Consider the following 19,751-nt stretch of genomic DNA (forward strand, 5'->3'; position numbering starts at 1 on the left):
ATACCAGCTACTATGTTGTTGACATTAGCTAGTGCTAACAGCTAGCTGCTAGTACACTGCTACAACTACACCGACCCTAATAATACAGTTCTTGGTCATTGCCTGGTAACAGCAAATTTATAACGGGCCATGTCTCAACAGACTAAGAAGTCATTTCAATGACATTTAATAACATTTTGTTTATCCTCAGGACCGAAAATAAATGAAAATGTGAACAAACCTTAGCTGTAATAAGATGGCGACCACCGGCTCCAGGGACGACCCGCTGATGTAGGCATGTTACCCAGCCTGACACAAAATATTTGTAGGCATCCAAACTCTTATACGCTTTCAGATCAATACCTGTGTATGGCGATGGGTTTTTAACGACATAGGTATACAGATCATGTGGGCCGAAGTCAGGTAAAGACGAGGGCTTCGTGTACTTCCGTACGTCAGTGAACAATCCTGGTGGAAGCAGGTAAACGTCGTTCTCTAAGCCTGCTAACCTCAATTTTTGCAAATACCTCTCCCTCTGCTCGCCCTGTAAATGCCCTACGTCGCTGGATAGTGAAGGTGTTTTCTGCATCTCGCTCCTTTTTCTTTTATGTTTTTCGTTTGTCGCCTTCCTCGCATTCAAACTGATTCGAGCCATGACCTCCAAAATGGCAGCATCACATGACTTGGTCACGTGGGTGAAAAACCTCTATAGTCTGGAGACAGAGGGCACTGTGTTTCATGGAAACTGTAGTTCAAGGTCCATGTTTGTAGTTTGTTCCTTTTCAACAGGTTTAATGACCTGTTGAAAAACTCGCATTTTTCATACGAAATACATCACGGATCTGAGTGACATATTTAAATAATATTGGTTGGCGTTGAGTAGTCTATCAGCCTGCCACTAATCCCTTGCAAAATCCTTTGCCCTGCTGCTTTTTTTTTTGGTGTGTCTGTAAGTTTTGGCTGAGCTGAAGTCCCAGCTCTAATAGTAACGGTTTGCAACTGATATACACACTCTCTTTTCCAGCTTTTCAATGTCCATTGGTATGTTTTTCCTTTGTAAATATGTGTGAAGAAAATCTAATGAAGTTTTGGTAGCCTTTTGGGTGTTCAGCACGTCTATATCTTTCCCGGCGAACAAAGAAATGCTTCTGCACATGCGCAGCAGAAAACTTTCTCACTGAATAGTCACATCAGCTCTGACGTGTGACGTTATGTTGTCTTGACAACCATGCAATATTGTAAGCCATATTGCACACTCATTTTCCATGAGGTAGAGTGACATAATACATGTCGGATAAGCGATATGCTAAAAATATTGCATGCTATCAAACCAAATGAATGAAAACCGCTAGAAGGGAATATAATACACATTTTAATTCCATCGAAAAATTGTCCTGTGTGCATAATTATTTCCAATATTTCACTCTGATGACGTCACTGCCAGTGTTTTCCCGCTGACTTGACGTGTGTTGTCAAAATGGCAAACCCGTTCAAAATTTAAATTCTTTTGATTAACTTGCAGGTTTTTTTGTGGGTTTTTTTGGTGGATGTGTCCACTGTCAGTCTTGCACGCTTTGGTGCGTGCACCTGAGGAACTCTCAGGCGCACCCTGGGCTGCGTGCGTGTTGAGCAGACTCTCGCACACACGCTGTTAACGACGCACACCTGCCCATGATTAAGGAGCAATATGTGCACCTGTATAAAGACTATTTAGACGCATGCTCAGTGCGAAGTATTACGCTACGACAGTACGCATTACCGAGCCTTATTTCCTGTATCTGATTTCCTGGTTTTCTGATTCCTGTGCCTGTTCCTCGTTCCTGTTTTCTCACTGCCTGTGATATCTGGTTTGTGCCTCGCCCAACCTTTTGCTAGTCTTCACATTAACGAGTTTGCCTGCCGATTTGGACTGTTTGCCCGTTTGTGTTTGTCACCACTGTAAATAAACATCACTTCTGCACTTACATCCGCCTCCTACCGCGTCCTGACATCCATATAATATAAAGAAAATTACACAGTGTAATAGAGGATATTACACAGTGCCACAAAGATATGAAGTTTATCTTGTGTTGAAAATATTTTCACTCATTCACTTCACTCACTCGTGAATATGTTCACCACTCGAAGTTAAACTTCAGATCTTTGCGCCACTGTGTAATATCCTCTGTAGATTATATGGGCATGAGTGCAGCGTGGGAAATGAGGCCAGACTTGCAGACATTTACCAGTAATTTTTGCATTTGTCTGTTTGTATTTCAAAAGCATCGGACCAGATGGCTGATTAAAAATAATTCGAATGTGTCCATCTGTATTTCAAAAGCATCAAACTGGATGGCCCATGAAAAATTCTAAAGATATGGGTCTAATCTACTTCTAATTTTCTTACAAATGTTACACTGGGTGAATACATTGTCGGAACATGGCCTGTGAAACAGGGGCCCCCGCTGGCCCGACTTTAACAATTCATAACTTGGTCACCGATGGTCCTAGCCCCGCCAAAGTTTATAGACCTGTGTGTATTACTGTTTTCTTGGGTATAACTTGAAGCATGTTTTTCTTGACTCTTCTGACATTTTCTTGTAAATTATATTCAATTTGTAGCAGGGCTTTGAACCGGTTCAAGGAACGAAAACGAAAACCGGGAACTTTTTCTATTTCACATGGAACAGAAACGAAACCAGAAGTTTCTGTAGCCTACAAATAAAAGTCATTCTTCTCCTGCGCAAGTTTCTATGACCCGCTGGGGTTCACTTCCTGTGTGACGTTCGCTGACTGAATGGAGAGAGCGGGAAGGTGGACTACTATCACGTCTCCATTACTGAGTGTCTGAGCAAAGAAGAGCCTGAACGTTGCAACCTCCCTATTGGCTGTTTGTAAAAATGTATCAGTTGTTGCCCTTCCCACGGGAATCATCGCGGGCTCGAGAGACGAGACCTGACGAGTTAGTTCGTTGGTAGCAGAACAAAATGTCTGGACACAAATCGGGTTTTCAGAAAAGGAAAGAAAATAAATGGAGGGTCGAAAATACAAAAAAGGAGGCAGAAAATGCAAAACGAGTTTTAAGGTAGGACAAATGGTTACTTTTTAAGGCAGCCCGCCGTGGCTGCCTGCAGGCTTATTTATTATAGTCCATTTATTTAAAATAGTTTATATAAAATGTTTATAGTTATGTGATGGTTGTCCTGATTTAGACTGTTTTTTTTTGGGGGGGGGGTGCGCGATGTTGCACCCGGGTCCAGATTAGGGCAGAACCGGCCCTGGCTACATTTCAGGTGTAGTTTGTTTTATGTATGTATGTACTTGCATAGATGTGTACTTGGCCTTCCAATATGGCGCCTAACAAAATCTCGCGGCGCGGTGACGTCATGCGGTAGCCCTCTATAGGGCCTGACTAGCCTTTGGTAAAACACTAAACGAATTATCTTTCATTTTTGGCACTTTTTCTGTTTGTGTAGATGGGAAGACATACTGAGAATCCAAATCGCCAACATTTGAAATAATAATTGTTTTGAATTATTTCTTGTCTTATTTAATGAAGGTTGTAATAGAATTTAACCTACATTTGGCTTAAGCTGGATGAGACAGAGACATAATTTTATAGCCATTTGTTAAACAGCTGACAGGGAACGTAATTAACCGTTCCGGGAACGAAATTTTTTTGTTCTAACCGGTTCGGGAATGTCTATTTAATGGTGGAACCCAAAACCGGAAACGTTAAAATTCCGTTTCTGTTCGGAACGAACCAATAGGAAAAAAATTCTGGTTCAAAGCCCTGATTTGTAGTGTAATGAGCAACTAATGTTTAGTGTAATTTGGACTTTGAAGATCACAAAAATGTGCCTGGAAATAGCTGAGAAGGCATCTAAAGCCCTTCAGCTTCCGGGACCCTAAGGCAGGCCCCTGACCCCCCGCCGCATTGTTCTGGGCCTTTGGCCCGTCATTCGGACAGGCTGAAATTTGGACAGACAGACAATATTTCAGACTTGTTTGTCCTGTGACAGTTTGCTTAAAATTCCTTATTTCCCACATTGTGAGTGTTTTACTGGGAAATACGCCACTCGTATTTTTTCCTATGAACTACACCAAGTGACATTTTTCAGTATTTCACTTGTGAGGATATTGATTAATTGTTTTGATAAATTTGCATACTTTTTGCTTGTGAATGTGTCTTTATAATAAAAAGAAAATCACACATTGGCTTGAAGATATTTAAGTTTATCTTCTTGTGCTGAAAAATATATGTCACTCATTCGCTTCGCTCACTAATGAAACATGCATTCACTACTCGAAGATAAACTTCATATCTTCCAATGACCATGTAATATCCTGTATATATGATCGATATGTTATTTCATAGTTTTGATGTCTTCAGTATTGTTCTACAATGTAGAAAATAGTCAAAATACCCCAAAAACCTGTGCATGAGTAGGTGTGTCCAAACTTTTGACTGGTACTGTCGGTGATTATCGGGTATGCTGGCAACAGATGGATGTAAAAGCTGAAAGAGTTTATTCAGGCAACTGGCAGACAAATCCAAATCCTGAGGCAGAAAGCAGAATCAAAAAGCAGGCAATGGTCAGGCAAGGAGCAAACAGGATGTCAGAGACAGTATCAAAAGCCAAAGTCCAAAATACAAAACAAAGTCAAAGCCGATTCTGCAGAACAGTAATAGAAGGCTTGGTAAAGTCAAACACAAGGAACTGAGTGTATACCGTACTTTGTCGTGAGTGAGTACACTGAATGCCCTTAAATACTGTGGCTGTGTGACTGAGAAGTGATTGAGTTCAGGCATGTGTGAGATTAGAATTCTGGAAACTGTGAGCAGTTAGGTACAGGATGGGTGTTGTAGTCTGTGGCGGCCATATTTGAATTCTGGGAAGTGGAATCTTGAGTGCAAGCAGGTGCAGATGTTACAGCGATATGTATTTCAGAGGTGTGAAGAAAAGGTGTTATTATGATGTGCTAAAACAGTCCTGAAACCCAGGATTGCTCTTTTACCAGGAGAACCTTTTCTGCCTTTCCTCCTCTAGGACCAAGTATAGTCAGCACTGACTCTTTCTTTATCTCTGCAGATTTGCACAGAGAGGCTCTTGCCTTTCGCCACATTTGCAAAGTGCTTCTGCAACAACTCATATGCCAGTCTGCCCGCTTACAAAGACGCCATTTACCAAGTTCTTGAGGTAAAACAGAATAAATGTCACACTTCGTATTAAATCTTAGAGTGTGTTAAAGTGTGCTTGTACCCTTTGTGTCTAGTTGGCAGGTGAGCGTTGCTCAAAGACCTTTGCATCCTCTGGGAACAAGTCGGAGATAAAGGAGATGCTGGACTGGGCTGTTGGGGGTTTTCAACCCACAGGCCCTGAAGGATTTGCACCTCTAGACACTTATGGTAAAAAAAACTCTGTGTTTTTGTCCTTAATCTTCACACTTTATGAGCTCTATAGAACAGCATTCAGAAAATGCACTTTAAACTCTAATCCAGTGATCATCACCTGGTGGACCCAGCTAAGTTTATCAGTGAACTGAAGCGAACGCTTTAAAAAAATGTTGTAGCAGAGCCGATCAAGATATGAAAAAACTGGCAATAATTCAGTGACTCTGGACATGAACTAGCACAGTTTCTGTAACAGATCATCTGTTGCATATTATACAATCAGATGGATTTAAGTATTTCGCTGAAGGCAGCTCATCAGACCAGAGACTAGTAACAGGGCTGTTAGTTCAGAAGGGAAAAGGCATGATAACTTGTTTTACAAATGGTTGATGATGAAAATAGAACTTTTAACGATGAATGGAGAAAGAAGCACACTTGTATTCTCCCTGCATCAAATTCAAAATAAATGTGTGGAACACATAGGAATTTGAAGCACCACTACTAAACAAAACATAACCATCTTAAATTGTTATATTTATAGCTATTAACGGTTAAGCATTAGAAGATAAGTGGTGTCAGTTCAGTTATGTTAGTTCCTTATCCATTACATTACAGGCATTTAGCAGACACTTTTATCCAGAGCGACATACAACAGACCTGAGAAGCAGGTGGGGGTGTTAGGTGTCTTGCTCAAGGGCACTTCAGCCATTCCTGCTGGTCCAAGGAATTGAACCGGCAACCTTTTGGTCCCAAAGCTGCTTCTCTAACCATTAGGCCATGGCTTCACTAATGGCCCTTTTCCACTACCCTTTTTCAGCTCGCTTCAGCTCACTTCAGCTCACTTCAGCCCGACACGGCTCGCGTTTCGACTACCAAAAAACAGCACGACTCAGCTCGCTTCAGCCCTGCTTAGCCCCTAAAACTTGCACGGTTTTGGAGTAGGGCTGAAGTGAGCCAAACCGTGCCGAGTGAGGCTGGGGGCGTGAGCAGACACTCCCCTGTGCACTGATTGGTGAGGAGGAGTGTCCTCACATGCCCACACACGCCCCGCGAGCACGCTGGGATCTATAAACACCGTAAACCCGGAAGGAGAAGAATTACGAGAATTATGAAGCCTTATGCGCCTCGCCTCATCTATACGCTCTTGCCAGTATCTGTTGGCGTTGTCGGTGACAACAAGCCACAGCACCAAGACCAGCAACACTAACGACTCCATGTCCTCCATGTTTATTGTTTACTATTCGGGTCGTGAGACTACCGCTTAAAAGCTCACTGATGTCACTGTTTGCGCTGCTTAACGACATCACGTGACGTCCACCCACTTTCGCTAACTCCACCCAATGTGTCCACCCACTTCCAGCCAGCACGGTTCAGCACGGTTGTAGTCGAAATGCAACTCCAACAGCCCCGCTCAGCTCGACTCAGCACGGCACGGCTCAGCCCGACTCAGCCGCGTTTGTAGTGGAAAAGCGGCATAAGAGTGTTATAAGCAGGGAATTTTGTGAAACTGGACTGTGCTTCAAATTTGAGTTGAATAGCCCTGCTCTAATTAATGACTTGCCATGTAGAGTAGTTTTGATGTCAAATTATGTTATGTAAACCCATGATTATAAAACCAGTGAGTGTAACTGTACAACTGCCACATCTGTAGAACCTATGACGGACACCTGGAATGGTGTATTAGCTATGTATATCTTGTATCTTAAACACTAAACACCCATTTTCACGACACAGCTTCATCTGTCAACCAAAAGACTGAGTCCTCAGACTCCTCTCTGACTGATTATCAGCCTCCAGCCAAAAGAAAATATGTTCACAGAAGCAGACCTTCCGTAGCTCAGGAGTACACAAGAGGTAGATGCCAAGACATTTTTATATCCTAGATTTAACAATTTAATCTAAGCAGCTTACTTGGACAATGGTATATTTGCAAATGAATACTACATCATGTTTGTGACTCGTTACTTATATTATTAAATCTATATCTTCATCAGAGCAAATGGTTCATGAAGTTTCAGTAAAAGGGAAAAATATTGAAGGTGAGTTGCTGTGATGTTTGGGGGGGGGTTTCAGTGTATATCGTTGTGCATGCAAATGTAAAAACCAGTTTCTTTTACACACATTCTCTAGATTTCTGCCTCTCATGTGGGAATAAAAACATTGAGATTTTCCATCCACTCTTTGAAGGGAGCCTTTGTTTAAAATGCAAGGTAATAAAATACAGTGTGCTTTTTCCTGCTGAGATAACTGCAATTATTCTGTCCACATTCACTGGAGATGAGCAATCGCACGCTCTGATTGGCTACTGCACTACTAGGCTATCAGCTCATATACCGTGAGTAGAGAAAAACAAAATGGCGGCGCATGTTGCTGAACCAACCGAGAACGAAATAAAAACTCTACTCAAAGACAAAACCCCAAAAAAGCAAAAAAATATGGAATGAATGTATTTGATTGTAAGAACGTATCTTTTTTATTTTTCAAGAATTATTATTATAGCATTTTCCACAAATTGCGACTGTCATTTCGCCGATCTGTTTACATTCTAAGCAGAAATGATTTTGTGGGCCATTTTGTATGAAGTTTTTATTTATCAAATTTGCTAAAAATAAAAATGCTCTGTTTCTCAAAATCCAGTGAATGCTGATAGAATAAAACAGTTATTCCACTCATTCTTGTCATATGTGGCTTATAGCCAACTCGGTGCTCCACGCTTCGTCGGCTATCAGCTCATGTACAACTCGATTTCATGGAATAACTGTTAATTGTGCACAGGTATTGATTTATAAATGTTTTGTATGTGTCCGCATGTTGTATACCATGATAGGAGAATTTTACAGAGACTTTATACAGATATGATGAAGATGGATATCAGTCTTACTGTACTATCTGCTGTGCTGGACTGGAGGTCATTTTGTGTGGCAATGCCAGCTGCTGCAGGTTAGAATTGCATAAAGACACACTTTCTCTGTTTTAAATGCAACTAAACTGATGAACTGCTTGCTTCAGTGGCCAATCTCACTACATCACTCCCTTTCAGGTGTTACTGTAAGGACTGTCTTAATATGCTGGTTGGACCAGAGGCATTTGACAAGTTGAAAGATGTAGATCCGTGGAGCTGCTACATTTGCCAGCCCCCTAACAAATATGGTGTGCTGAAGCTCAGACCAGATTGGAGTGTGCGTGTTCAGGAGTTCTTCGCCAATAACAGTGCCTTTGAATTTGTAAGTAGTAAATAAGAGAGCCTCATTAAATGGCTATCATTCTGTTCCTTGTTGATGGTTGTATTGTTCTAAAGAAAGATAAGACAGAAGGAATAGAGGGAGGTATAAAGGAAAGGCATGCTTTCATCTCTACTGGCTCTTGATTCTCATTAAGGCTTCATTGAATGTTTTGGTTCTTAATACTAAACTTCCATGTGTGCTGTGTGATTCCCATAAGCGCCATTTTTCTCTATGGCACAGGAACCACACAGAGTTTACCCCTCAATTCCTGCTCACCAGCGCCGCCCTATCAAGGTTTTGTCCCTCTTTGATGGAATTGCCACAGGTCAGTTTCAGGGTTATGCTTTCATATAAATCAGAAATAGAGGTAAAACAAACTTAAATATCCAGAATAAAAGGATATCATTATAATCTGTCTTTTTCCATAGGCTACCTTGTTCTGAAAGATCTAGGCTTCAAGGTAGAACGTTACATTGCTTCTGAGATCTGTGAGGACTCCATTGCCGTAGGGATGGTCAAGCATGAAGGAAAGATCGAATATGTCAACGATGTGCGCACCATCACCAGGAAACATGTAAGTACAGTGACATGATTCTGTCGGTTTCGTATAAACTACACTACCGCTCACACTATACCAGGGCGACCGCAGGTCCTTAAAATGTCTTAAAAAGTCTTAAATTTAATTTTCCTAAAATAAGGCCATTAAAAAGTCTTAAATTGTCTTATGGCCCTTTTCCACTACCCTTTTTCAGCTCACTTCAGCTCGCTTCAGCTCACTTCAGCCCGACACGGTTCGCGTTTCGACTACCAAAAACCAGCACGACTCAGCTCGCTTCAGCCCTGCTTAGCCCCTAAAACTCGCACCGTTTTGGAGTGGGGCTGAAGCGAGCCAAGCCGTGCCGAGTGAGGCTGGGGGCGTGAGCAGACACTCCCCTGTGCACTGATTGGTGAGGAGTGTCCTCACATGCCGACACACGCCCCGCGAGCGCGCTGGGATCTGTAAACCCGGAAGGAGAAGAATTACGAATTACGAGAATTATGAAGCCTTATGCGCCTCGCCTCATCTATACGCTCTTGCCAGTATCTGTCCGCGTTGTCGGTGACAACAAGCCACAGCACCAAGACCAGCAACACTAACGACTCCATGTCCTCCATGTTTATTGTTTACTATTCGGGTCGTGAGACTACCGCTTAAAAGGTCACTGATGTCACTGTTTGCGTTGCTTAACGACATCACCTGACGTCCACCCACTTTCGCTAACTCCACCCAATGTGTCCACCCACTTCCAGCCAGCACGGTTCAGCGCGGTTGTAGTCGAAATGCAACTCCAACAGCCCCGCTCAGCCCGACTCAGCACGGCACGGCTCAGCCCGACTCAGCCGCGTTTGTAGTGGAAAAGCGGCAATAAATTTCAAACCCCGTGGTCTTAAATGTTCAATCTTAAATTTATGGAGATTTTACTCCGTCATATCGTTAAAATGTGGTACACTTAGGATGGGGAAAAGTTTAATCGTTTTTGATGCTCACAATTATACCGCGCAGGCTCAGAATCCACCGGTTGCTAGACACACGTGTGCTTGACAACCACTCAGTGCCTGATCTGTTGATGAAGGGTAGTCCGAGCCACAATGGGTAAATGTAAGTTTAATGATAACTGGCTGCAAGATGCAAAATACTCGTGGTGGCTGAAAGCTGTACCCAAAGATGCAAACGAGGCATACTGTGTAGCATGCTGTAAGACTTTTAAGTCGGGCACAATGGGGATAAGAGCAGTGGACTCTCATATGAGCGCCAAGCACGTTGCTTTTGCTAAAGGTCGCGAGCATCAGCCTCAAATATCCGACTTCAGCGCTGCCACCACTAACGGTCGTGGAGAAGAGGATAGATCTGCGAGATGTAAGAGAATAGTGTGTGTGTGAGAGAGAGAGAATATATTCTATTGCGTGCATGTGAGAGAATAGTATTGTTTGTGTGCGGGTATCGTTCCAAGTGTTTTAAGAAGTGCAAGTGAGCATACCTTTCAAGTGAGTGAGCCGAAGTTTCAGGTGTATGTGCATTCACATTGTTTAACTGTTGTTTTCTGCATTGTTGTTTGACCAAAGATGGAATTGAACAATTCTGCTTACAATATGGCTCCCCAACCAGAGAAAATAATAATAATAATAAAAAAAAACTGTTGCATTGGATTCTGTGTGTGTGACTTCATTCATATTTTCACATTGTTACATTGGATTCAAACGTTGTGACTGCATTCTGATTGTCACATAGTTACAAGTTTATCCGATCCTTATATTGTGTTCCGAGTGTGTGAATGCCTGTCAAGGAAAAGAAATGAAGTACTTCTACTAGAATAGTGTTTTCTGGTGAATGTTTAAAAGAACAATAAGTTACATTAAATTATATAGTTTTGTTTTGTTTTTTCAAAAGAGTACGTTTTTGCGTGACTTTAGATTTGGTCTTAATTTTTTTTGGAACATGGTATGAAAAAGTCTTAAAAAGTCTTAAATTTAACTTGGACAAACCTGTAGACACCCTGCTATACATATTGATGACACTAGTGTAAAAGCAATGGACTACTTTATAAAGGCCTTCTAACATGTCTGCTCATCTGTACTACAGCTGGCAGAATGGGGACCGTTTGACCTTCTGATTGGTGGCAGTCCCTGTAACGACCTATCCATGGTGAACCCAGCCAGAAAAGGCCTTTTTGGTAAGACACTCGTCTTGTATTTATATGGTCTTGTATTTCAGTGACACTAAAAATTTGCAAGCGCTCCACTTTTCTTCCTGTTTCTGTACTAGAGGGCACAGGGCGACTGTTCTTTGAGTACTACCGTATGCTAACTTTGATGAGACCGAAAGAAGATGATGACCGACCATTCTTCTGGCTCTTTGAGAACGTGGTGGCCATGAGCGCGCATGATAAAGCTGACATTTGTCGCTTTTTGGAGGTAGGCTTTTTATACGGTATGAATCTCACACAGTGTGTCACCTTTCATCTAAAGGCCATCGCGTAAGCAAAAAGTGTGCTTGTGGGCCAAATCCTGGCAAATTGTCAACTGTTCCAGAAACTTTGTGCTTTAATTGTGCTTAAAGGCATTTAACTGATAATGTATTATTTATCAGTTTCTCCTATTGTTTGTGCAGAAAATTTGAATTATTGTGTGTAATATTTATTTTATACAATATTTTTGCAAATTTTTAGTAAGGATGCTAATCATTCTAGAGCTCACTGAACATGTAAGACATTACTGACAAGAAGTTGTTGAGAGACAATTGTTTATCCCAAAGTAGAAATTACAAATTGGGATCCATTCATGAATTAGTGAATTCACATGATCTATTATTCTGTAAATCTTACTTTCCTTGTTCAATTTGTTACATGTGCATTATTATTTTCTTATTTCCTATGACTCGTATTCATAACATTTTCCTGATCTTTTTACTGGGTCTCTTGAATGGATCTAGTGAATGTTGTTCATAGTTACATGTTGTATATTAGCTTACATTTTACTCTCTTTCCTTTTCTGATGTTAGTGTAATCCGATCCTGATTGATGCTGTGAAAGTGAGTCCCGCTCACAGAGCTCGCTACTTCTGGGGCAACCTACCTGGAATGAACAGGTACTTGGACCTGAAGCTAAAATCATTGTTCCACTGAACACCCAATCACCAAACCATGGTATTCGATGAGAGTGAAATTAATTAAATTAAAATATTATAACAAAATATCATGACAATATGTATCTTTACAGACCAATGGCTATATCACTTAGTGACAAAGTAGATCTGCAGGACTGCCTGGAAGTCGGTCGGGTTGCTCAGGTCAGAGAAAGGAACGCATTGATATTAACCGTTTTTAGGCAGATATTGACTTCTCCTGACGTTATACTGCACTGTTTCTACAGTTTAATAAAGTCCGCACCATCACGACAAAATCTAATTCCATCAAGCAAGGGAAAATGGGGCCTCTTCCTGTTACCATGAATGGGAAGGAGGATTACCTTTGGTGTACAGAGATGGAAAGGTGAGCATCAGTAATGAAAGAGAATCACAGAGCCGGACACAAATCAGTTCAAATGTTTTCGAATGTTATTTGACTGCAGAACATTTCAAAGCTTTGAGCAAACTTCATATTATATTTTTGCGCATCATGGTTTCATTCAGGTTTATTTAAATGCAGTCTTTTTATTGCAGGGTATTTGGCTTCCCTAAGCATTACACTGATGTGAATAACATGGGCCGAGGCCAGAGGCAGAAGGTTCTGGGGCGTTCCTGGAGCGTGCCTGTGATTCGTCACTTATTTGCACCACTGAAGGATTACTTTGCATGCGAATCTTAATTATCCTTTGCATACTATCCCTTAACAACCTTGATATATAAAATGAGAGGGAAAGTAGTATTATAGAGTTTTCTACCTACAACCCTAAAGTCTATGTTTCTCAATAGGTTTTTACTTAATGAATTTTTAGAAGGTTTTTTTTTGTGTTTTGCAAGCTTTGACCTCACTTTTATTGTTTTAAAGTCACCTGATCACTTTTTTCAGCTTGATCAAGGCCAGACTGCACAGACACTTTTTGGTTCTATTTTATACATTTTATGTACTGTTGATCTAGTTTTGTTTAGACTGTTTTTTTTTTTTAAAGACTGTCTTAATGGCAATGTTGTGCTAGAGAGAGCCGCTGAAACCCCACTCCGCTACCTCAGTTATAATCTGTGACTGGTACATTGTCCGGACAAATGCTGTTTACCTATTTATAAACATGAATGGCAGTGAGTTGGGCTTATATGCACTCTTAATTTTACATGAACTTGTCTGATCAGGAATTTTTATACTAATAATCAAAATGGTCATTTTAAGTCATTCTGTCATGCATTTTTCAGAAATTTTAATTATTTTTCTTCCTCGGTTTATATACTACTTTTATACTACCGCCACTGGTTCTCTTGACAATGTTTAATGTAATCATGTAATATATTTTTATAGTACAAATCCCAAATCAGATTTGAATATGAAAAAAATCTAACCAGAAAGTGAATAAGCCTCAACGTTTTTAAATTGACAGCTTAATTTTTTGAGCTTCTGGTGCTGATATCACTTTTTATTGAAGTTTTTCAGTATATTACGAGGAGGAAAAGGCAACTACCTTTAATAACATAAGTGCCTGCAAGAGGACATTTAATATTTTATTCATGACTACTGTGATTCCTGAATATATTTTAACATGACCAGCCTTATCACTGTTATGAACATAGGATCAGATCACATCGACATTTTGTGCTTTGTTCACATTAAGAAATGCCAAAAACATTCCGCGGCTCCATTTGTCCATTCAGCAATGAGGTGCTATAATTGTAGGTAGTCATATTTATCCAGTTCAAGGTGCTAACAAATGGTGCTCATTGTTTGGAAGTTGTAAGATTAGTATTTATTCTGTATACAAACTTATGTTAATCAATTACTATTCACTAGCATTTTCATGAAATCAGTTAGATCAGTGCTGTAGTCACATCTGTGCTGTAATCTGAAATGGGGATAAAATGCATGTATATTAATGCAAGATGCATAAAGTCTGATTAGCTGAATGCATTTCAAGTGTGAAGTCATTCATGTATGTGGAATGTTTTTATGTTACTTTTTATTGGATAATAAATGTTAGCATATCAGGAGAATCTACTTGAGATAAACCATTTACACCAGCAGGTCACATGTCCATGGAGAACACTTTAGAACTGACTTTTCTCTGTTTGTTTTTGTTGACAGATCAGTTGTTGTTATTGTTTTTGATTAATACCCTTTTTTCTTCTTTTTTTTTAGACTGAGTTTTAGTTCCATCCTCTTGAACTTTTCTACTGAGTGATTATGTTAACAACAAGCTTTTATATTTGGGTTCTCATTGTCAGAGGGTGATCATTGCTGTACCAGCTAGTGATAGTTTCCTAAAGTAACAAGCATAAAAGTCCTGTAAGGTAGTCACAACTTATAAACAGGGCTAAGTTTACATTTTTATCTTGTAACTTGATGGTCCACTAAGCTTGAATGACATGTGGTATAACTGGCAACTAATAAATTGTTTCAACGTACTGTTGAATCTGATCCTGCTCAGTTTTTTTTTATTCACTGAAGAATTAAACACCTTATTTTCTTTTGGATTTGCTACATTTCAGTTTATCATAGGTGCTTTCTGATTAGTATTCAGTAAGCAGGAAAGTCATAGGGGTGCAAACCTTTGCACAGAGCTGTGTCTTATACAAACAACTGTGTTTATTACATAATTAATATATAGATTTAGGCACTGCCTAAGAGCGGAGCTCCCATCTGTTTCTGGGTTGTAGAATTTTCTTATAGCCAGTCTCTTTTGTTTTATTTCTTTACTGGCTTAGCACTGACCACTAGGCGGTGTGTATGACTGGTAATTACTAACACTGGCCACTAGGCGGTGTGTATGACTGGTGGTACATGTACACACCACAAAAAAAATCGACTCGATGGGTTTACCATTTTTTCTTAGGTATGGTGCTCCGCTGGAGCTCCGCTATTAGATAATCTACAAGAAACTACTTAGTCTTTTTAACCAGGTAGTTAATCATATAAAAGGCTATATTTTTTCATTAATTATGTTTAGATATTATAATCTGATCTTGCTGTTTATTCTGCCACAATGTTAACCCTACCTGAGAGGGTTGCTTGAGCTAAGTTAATCATTTTGGAGAGGAGGGTGCCTATTCAAATCTTGCTTAGGATCATTTTCAGAGGATTTGCTTGCCTCCTAAAGACTATAGTCTGCCCTGACATAAGGTGTGGAATGCTGGTTCTAGTCCCAGAGGATTAGTATCCAGAACATTTTGGTCATTTCCTGCATCTAACACACTCCTAATAAACTTGGAATTTTTAAGTGAATATTTGAATAATTCCCCTCTCAAAAATCGCCACCTTAATGTGGTGGAGGGGTTTGGGTGTCCCAGTGATCCTGGGAGCAGTGTTGTTGGAGGCATTAGCCCCTGGTAGGATCTCCCAAAGCAAATTTGTTCCAGGGAAGGGGCCAGACTAGGAGCAATTCAAGACCCCGATGAAAACGCAAAGAAGGAGCTGCAGCACCTCGCCCGGGAGCAGGAAGCTGGGGCCGCCTCCTGGAGACAGATCTGGGAGGGGAGCTTGCCAGCGAGCATCTGGTGGCCGGACCTTGGCTCATGGGGCACAGCCCAAAGAAATGACATGGAGCAGCCGCCATGTGGGCTCACCACCTGCAAGGACAGGCACCGGGGTCAGGTGCATTGTGAGCCAGGTGGTAGGCAAAGGTGGGAGCCTGGTCATGCTGATCCTCAGCAGCGCAGACTAGTGATTGGGATGTGGAATGTCACCTCTCTGACAGGGAAAGAATGGGAGCTGGTGTGGGAGGCAGAGCGGTACCAACTAGATATAGTTGAGCTTGCCTCCAAGCATGGCACCGGTTCTGGAACCAAACTTCTGGAGAGGGGATGGATTCTCTCCTTTTCTGGTGTTGCCCAGGGTGAGAGGCGCCTGGCAGATGTGGGGATATTCACAAGCCCCTGGCTGAGCGCTGCTGTGTTGGAGTTCTCTCCGAAGAACGAGAGGGTCGCGTCTATGTGGACTGCAAGTTGCCGAGAGGAAAACCGTGACTGTTGTTTGTGCTTATGCACCAAACAGCAGTGCAGAGTATTTGGCCTTCTTGGAGTCACTGGGTGGTGTCCTAGAAGGGGTGATGACTGGGGACTCCATAGTTCTTCTGGGGGACTTCAACGCTCACGTGGGCAATGATGGAGAAACTTGGAGGGCGGTGATTGGCCTGCCTGATCTAAAACTGAGTGGTGTTTTGTTGTTGGACTTCTGTGCTCATCATGGATTGGCCATAACAAACACCATGTTCAAGCATAAGGTGGTTCATAAGTGTACCTGACACCACAACACCTTAGGTCAAAGATCAATGATCGATTTTGTGGTCGTATCATCAGATCTGCGGCCATATGTCTTGGACACTTGGGTGAAGAGAGGAGCAGAGCCGTCAACTGATCACCACCTGGTGGTGAGTTGGATCAGATGGCGAGGGAGGCTGCCAGACAGACCTGGCAAACCCAAGCGTGTAGTGAGGGTGAACTGGGAACGTCTGGCGGAGTCCTCTGTTCGTGAGGTCTTTAATTCCCACCCCCGGAAGAGCTTTTTGTGCATCCTGGGGGAGGTTGGTGACATGGAATCCGAATGGAATGTTCAAAGCCTCCATTGTAGAGGCAACTCGTAGGAGCTGTGGCCAAAAGGTCATCGGTGCCTGTCATGGCGGTAACTTAAGAACCCGCTGGTGGACACCAGCAGTAAAGGAAGACGTCAAGCTGAAGAAAGAGGCCTTTCGGACTTGGTTGGCCCAGGGGTCCCTTGAGACAGCAGGCAGGTACTGAGAGGCCAGAAGGGCTGCAGCTTTGGCAGTTGCTGAAGCAAAAACCTGGGTGTGGGAGGAGTTTGGGGAGGCCATGACTTTCGCTTGGCCTCAAGGAAGTTCTGTCAAACCGTTTGGTGACTCAGGAAAGGGAAGCAGGGCTTGCCTCAGGCTGTGTGCAGCTGGGGAGAACTCCTGACCTGAACTGGGGATATTGTCAGGTGGTGGAAGGAGCACTTTGAGGAACTCCTGAGCCTGTCCTACACGTTGTCTATGGAAGAGGTGGAGTCTGAGGACTCAGGGGAAGCTCCACCCATATCTCTGGCAGAGGTCACTGAGACAGTCAAAAAGCTCCTTGGTGACAAGGCGCCAGGGGTGGATGAGATTCGCCCTGAGGTACTGAAGGCTCTGGACATTGTTGGGCTGTTTTGGCTAACATGCCTCTTCAGTGTCACGTGGAGGTCGCGTACAGTGCCTGTGTAGTGACAGACCAGGGTGGTGGTTCCAATTTTCAAAAAAGGGGGCTGGAGAGTGTGCTCCAATTATAGGGGATTCACACTGTTCAGCCTCCCTGGGAAAGTTTATTTCAGGGTGCTGGAAAGGAGGCTCTGACCGATTGTCGAACCTCAGACTCAAGAGGAGCAATGCATATTCCATCCTGGCCGTGAAACAGTGGACCAGCTCTTTACCCTGGCAGGGATTTTGGGGGGTTCATGGGGAGTATGACCAGACAGTCTACATGTGTTTTGTAGATTTGGAAAAGGCTTACGACCATATCCCCTGGGGGCTCTTGTGGCAGGCATTGCGGGAGTATGGGGTATCGGGGCTGTTGCTATGAGCTATCTGGTCCTTGTACAACCAAAGTGTGAGCTGTGTCTGAATTCTCGGCACAAAGTCAAACATGTTCCCGGTGGGTGTTGGACTCTGCCAAGGCTGCCCCTTGTTACCGATCCTGTTTGTCATATTCATGGATGGGATCTCAAGGCGCAGCCGAGGTGAGGAGGGTGTCCAGTTTGGGATCCTCAGAATTGCAGCTCTGCTCTTTGCAGATGATGTGGTTCTGTTGGCTTCTTCAGAGCATGACCTTCAGCAAGCACTGGGATGGTTTGCAGCTGAGAGTGAAGCAGTTGGGATGAGAGTCAGCACCTCCAAGTCTGAGGCCATGGTTCTCTGATGGAAAATGGTAGAATGCTCCCTCTAGGTTGGGAATGAGTTGCTGCCTCAAGTGAAGGAGTTCAAGTATCTCGGGGTCTTGTTCACGAGTGATGGTAAAATGGAACATGAGGTGGACAGGCCTGGGAACGCCTTGGTATTCCCCTGGAAGAGCTGGTGGAGGTGGCTGGGCAGAGGGAAGTCTGGGCTGCTACCCCCGCAATCCAGACCCGGATAAGCAGCAGAAAATGAATAGACGGATGGATGGCTTTAAGGTCACTGATGGTAAGCCTATATCACATGCCTATCTTGTCATGGATGTTTCAGAAGCATGTTCCCTGCCCAAAACATTTGTCCATCATCAAAACCAAAGGTCATGACTCTGGTGATTCGATTGAGGTCAGTGGGAACCACTTAGCAGACCAAGTCACTAAGCGGGTGGCCAAAGAGGGCAAACCTTGCCCAAATGTTTCTGAATCACCCATTTATTCAATGTTCTCTCATTTTTCTTTGTCTTGTGATAGACTAGACACACGCATGCCAATGTTGCCTTCAAAATAGAAGATTCTGGATGCAGTTTGAAGGCAGCTTACAGGACAGGAAATGAGTTTGATCAATTTCCAATGGTTCTTGTCACCTTGCTCTCATGTGGGACACCCTCCTGAGACAGCATTTTCCCTGATTTGAATGCAGCACTTATCTCAGGAGCTTGTAATATTCACATCAAACATAAGAATGAGGAAAAGTGTGACCTCTGTGACTTTAACCATGACGTTATTGTTGATGTCAGCCAGACTGGTCTGAGGATTTCAGAAACTGCTGGTCATCTGGGATTTTCACACATTCTCTAGAGTTTCTACAGAAACTTTCTAGAGTTTACACAGAATGCTGTGAAAACCAAAAAACATCCTGTGTGCAGAGGGTCTGCAGGTTGAAACACCTTACTGATGAGAGAGATAAGAGGAGAATAACCAGAATGGTCTGAGCTGACAGGAAGTCTATAGCAACTTCAATACTCACTCTTTACAATTGTGGTGAGCAGAAAAGCATCTCAGAATGCACAAGACATCACACCTTGAGGTGGATGGGCTAAAACAGCAGAAGAGCACATCAGGTTCCACTCCTGACAGTCAAGAAAAAAAACCTGAGACTATCACGGACACAGACTCACCCAAACTGGACAGTTGAAGAGTGGAAAAAGACCAGGTGATATACTTTTTTTTTCTTCCAAAATCTTACTTCAACTGTCCAGTTTGGGTGAGCCTGATAGCTAGAAATTTTAAACACTCAAACCAGCCTATCTGGTACCAACAACCATGCCATAGTTAGTCACAGAGATCACATTTTTTTGCCCAGTCTGTTTGATGTGAACATTACCTGAAGCTCTTGACCTGTATGTGCATGAGGGTGGGGTGTTCCCCCCCGTTGCATTGCACTGCTGCCACTTGACTGGCTGATTAGAGAACTGCATGAATGTACAAGTGTTCTGAATAAGGTGGACAGTCAGTGTTGAACAAAGACCAACCCTGTGTCCGAAATCACTCACTACTCACTATATAGTGGGCTATATAGTGAGTTCATCATTTTGTGGTGCTGTCTGAACGTATAGTGAGAATTATTACACCCTACATA

The 19,751-nt window shown here is 42.4% G+C and overlaps 1 protein-coding gene across 7 annotated transcripts in view; it reads left to right on the forward strand.

Annotated features, from left to right (window-relative positions):
* The window catches only part of dnmt3ba (DNA (cytosine-5-)-methyltransferase 3 beta, duplicate a), a 73,128-nt gene extending 58,467 nt beyond the window's left edge, over positions 1 to 14,661 (forward strand). For 6 of the 7 annotated variants that reach the window (XM_060931962.1, XM_060931961.1, XM_060931960.1 and 3 more), the window contains 15 exons: positions 5,052 to 5,159; positions 5,236 to 5,368; positions 7,088 to 7,207; positions 7,348 to 7,392; positions 7,484 to 7,563; positions 8,181 to 8,293; positions 8,394 to 8,577; positions 8,818 to 8,902; positions 9,006 to 9,151; positions 11,198 to 11,288; positions 11,381 to 11,529; positions 12,116 to 12,201; positions 12,333 to 12,402; positions 12,486 to 12,604; positions 12,775 to 14,661. In XM_060931962.1, coding sequence (XP_060787945.1) covers positions 5,052 to 5,159; positions 5,236 to 5,368; positions 7,088 to 7,207; positions 7,348 to 7,392; positions 7,484 to 7,563; positions 8,181 to 8,293; positions 8,394 to 8,577; positions 8,818 to 8,902; positions 9,006 to 9,151; positions 11,198 to 11,288; positions 11,381 to 11,529; positions 12,116 to 12,201; positions 12,333 to 12,402; positions 12,486 to 12,604; positions 12,775 to 12,919 — 1,674 coding nt within the window. In that variant the 3' untranslated portion in view covers positions 12,920 to 14,661. Of the gene's footprint in view, positions 1 to 5,051; positions 5,160 to 5,235; positions 5,369 to 7,087; positions 7,208 to 7,347; positions 7,393 to 7,483; positions 7,564 to 8,180; positions 8,294 to 8,393; positions 8,578 to 8,794; positions 8,903 to 9,005; positions 9,152 to 11,197; positions 11,289 to 11,380; positions 11,530 to 12,115; positions 12,202 to 12,332; positions 12,403 to 12,485; positions 12,605 to 12,774 lie in introns of those variants that run through there. The other variant, XM_060931967.1, reaches the window with a different exon arrangement.
* Positions 14,662 to 19,751: the final 5,090 nt, after the last annotated feature.

This window comes from Neoarius graeffei, chromosome 10 (genome assembly GCF_027579695.1).
Source record: "Neoarius graeffei isolate fNeoGra1 chromosome 10, fNeoGra1.pri, whole genome shotgun sequence".
NCBI lineage: Eukaryota > Metazoa > Chordata > Actinopteri > Siluriformes > Ariidae > Neoarius > Neoarius graeffei.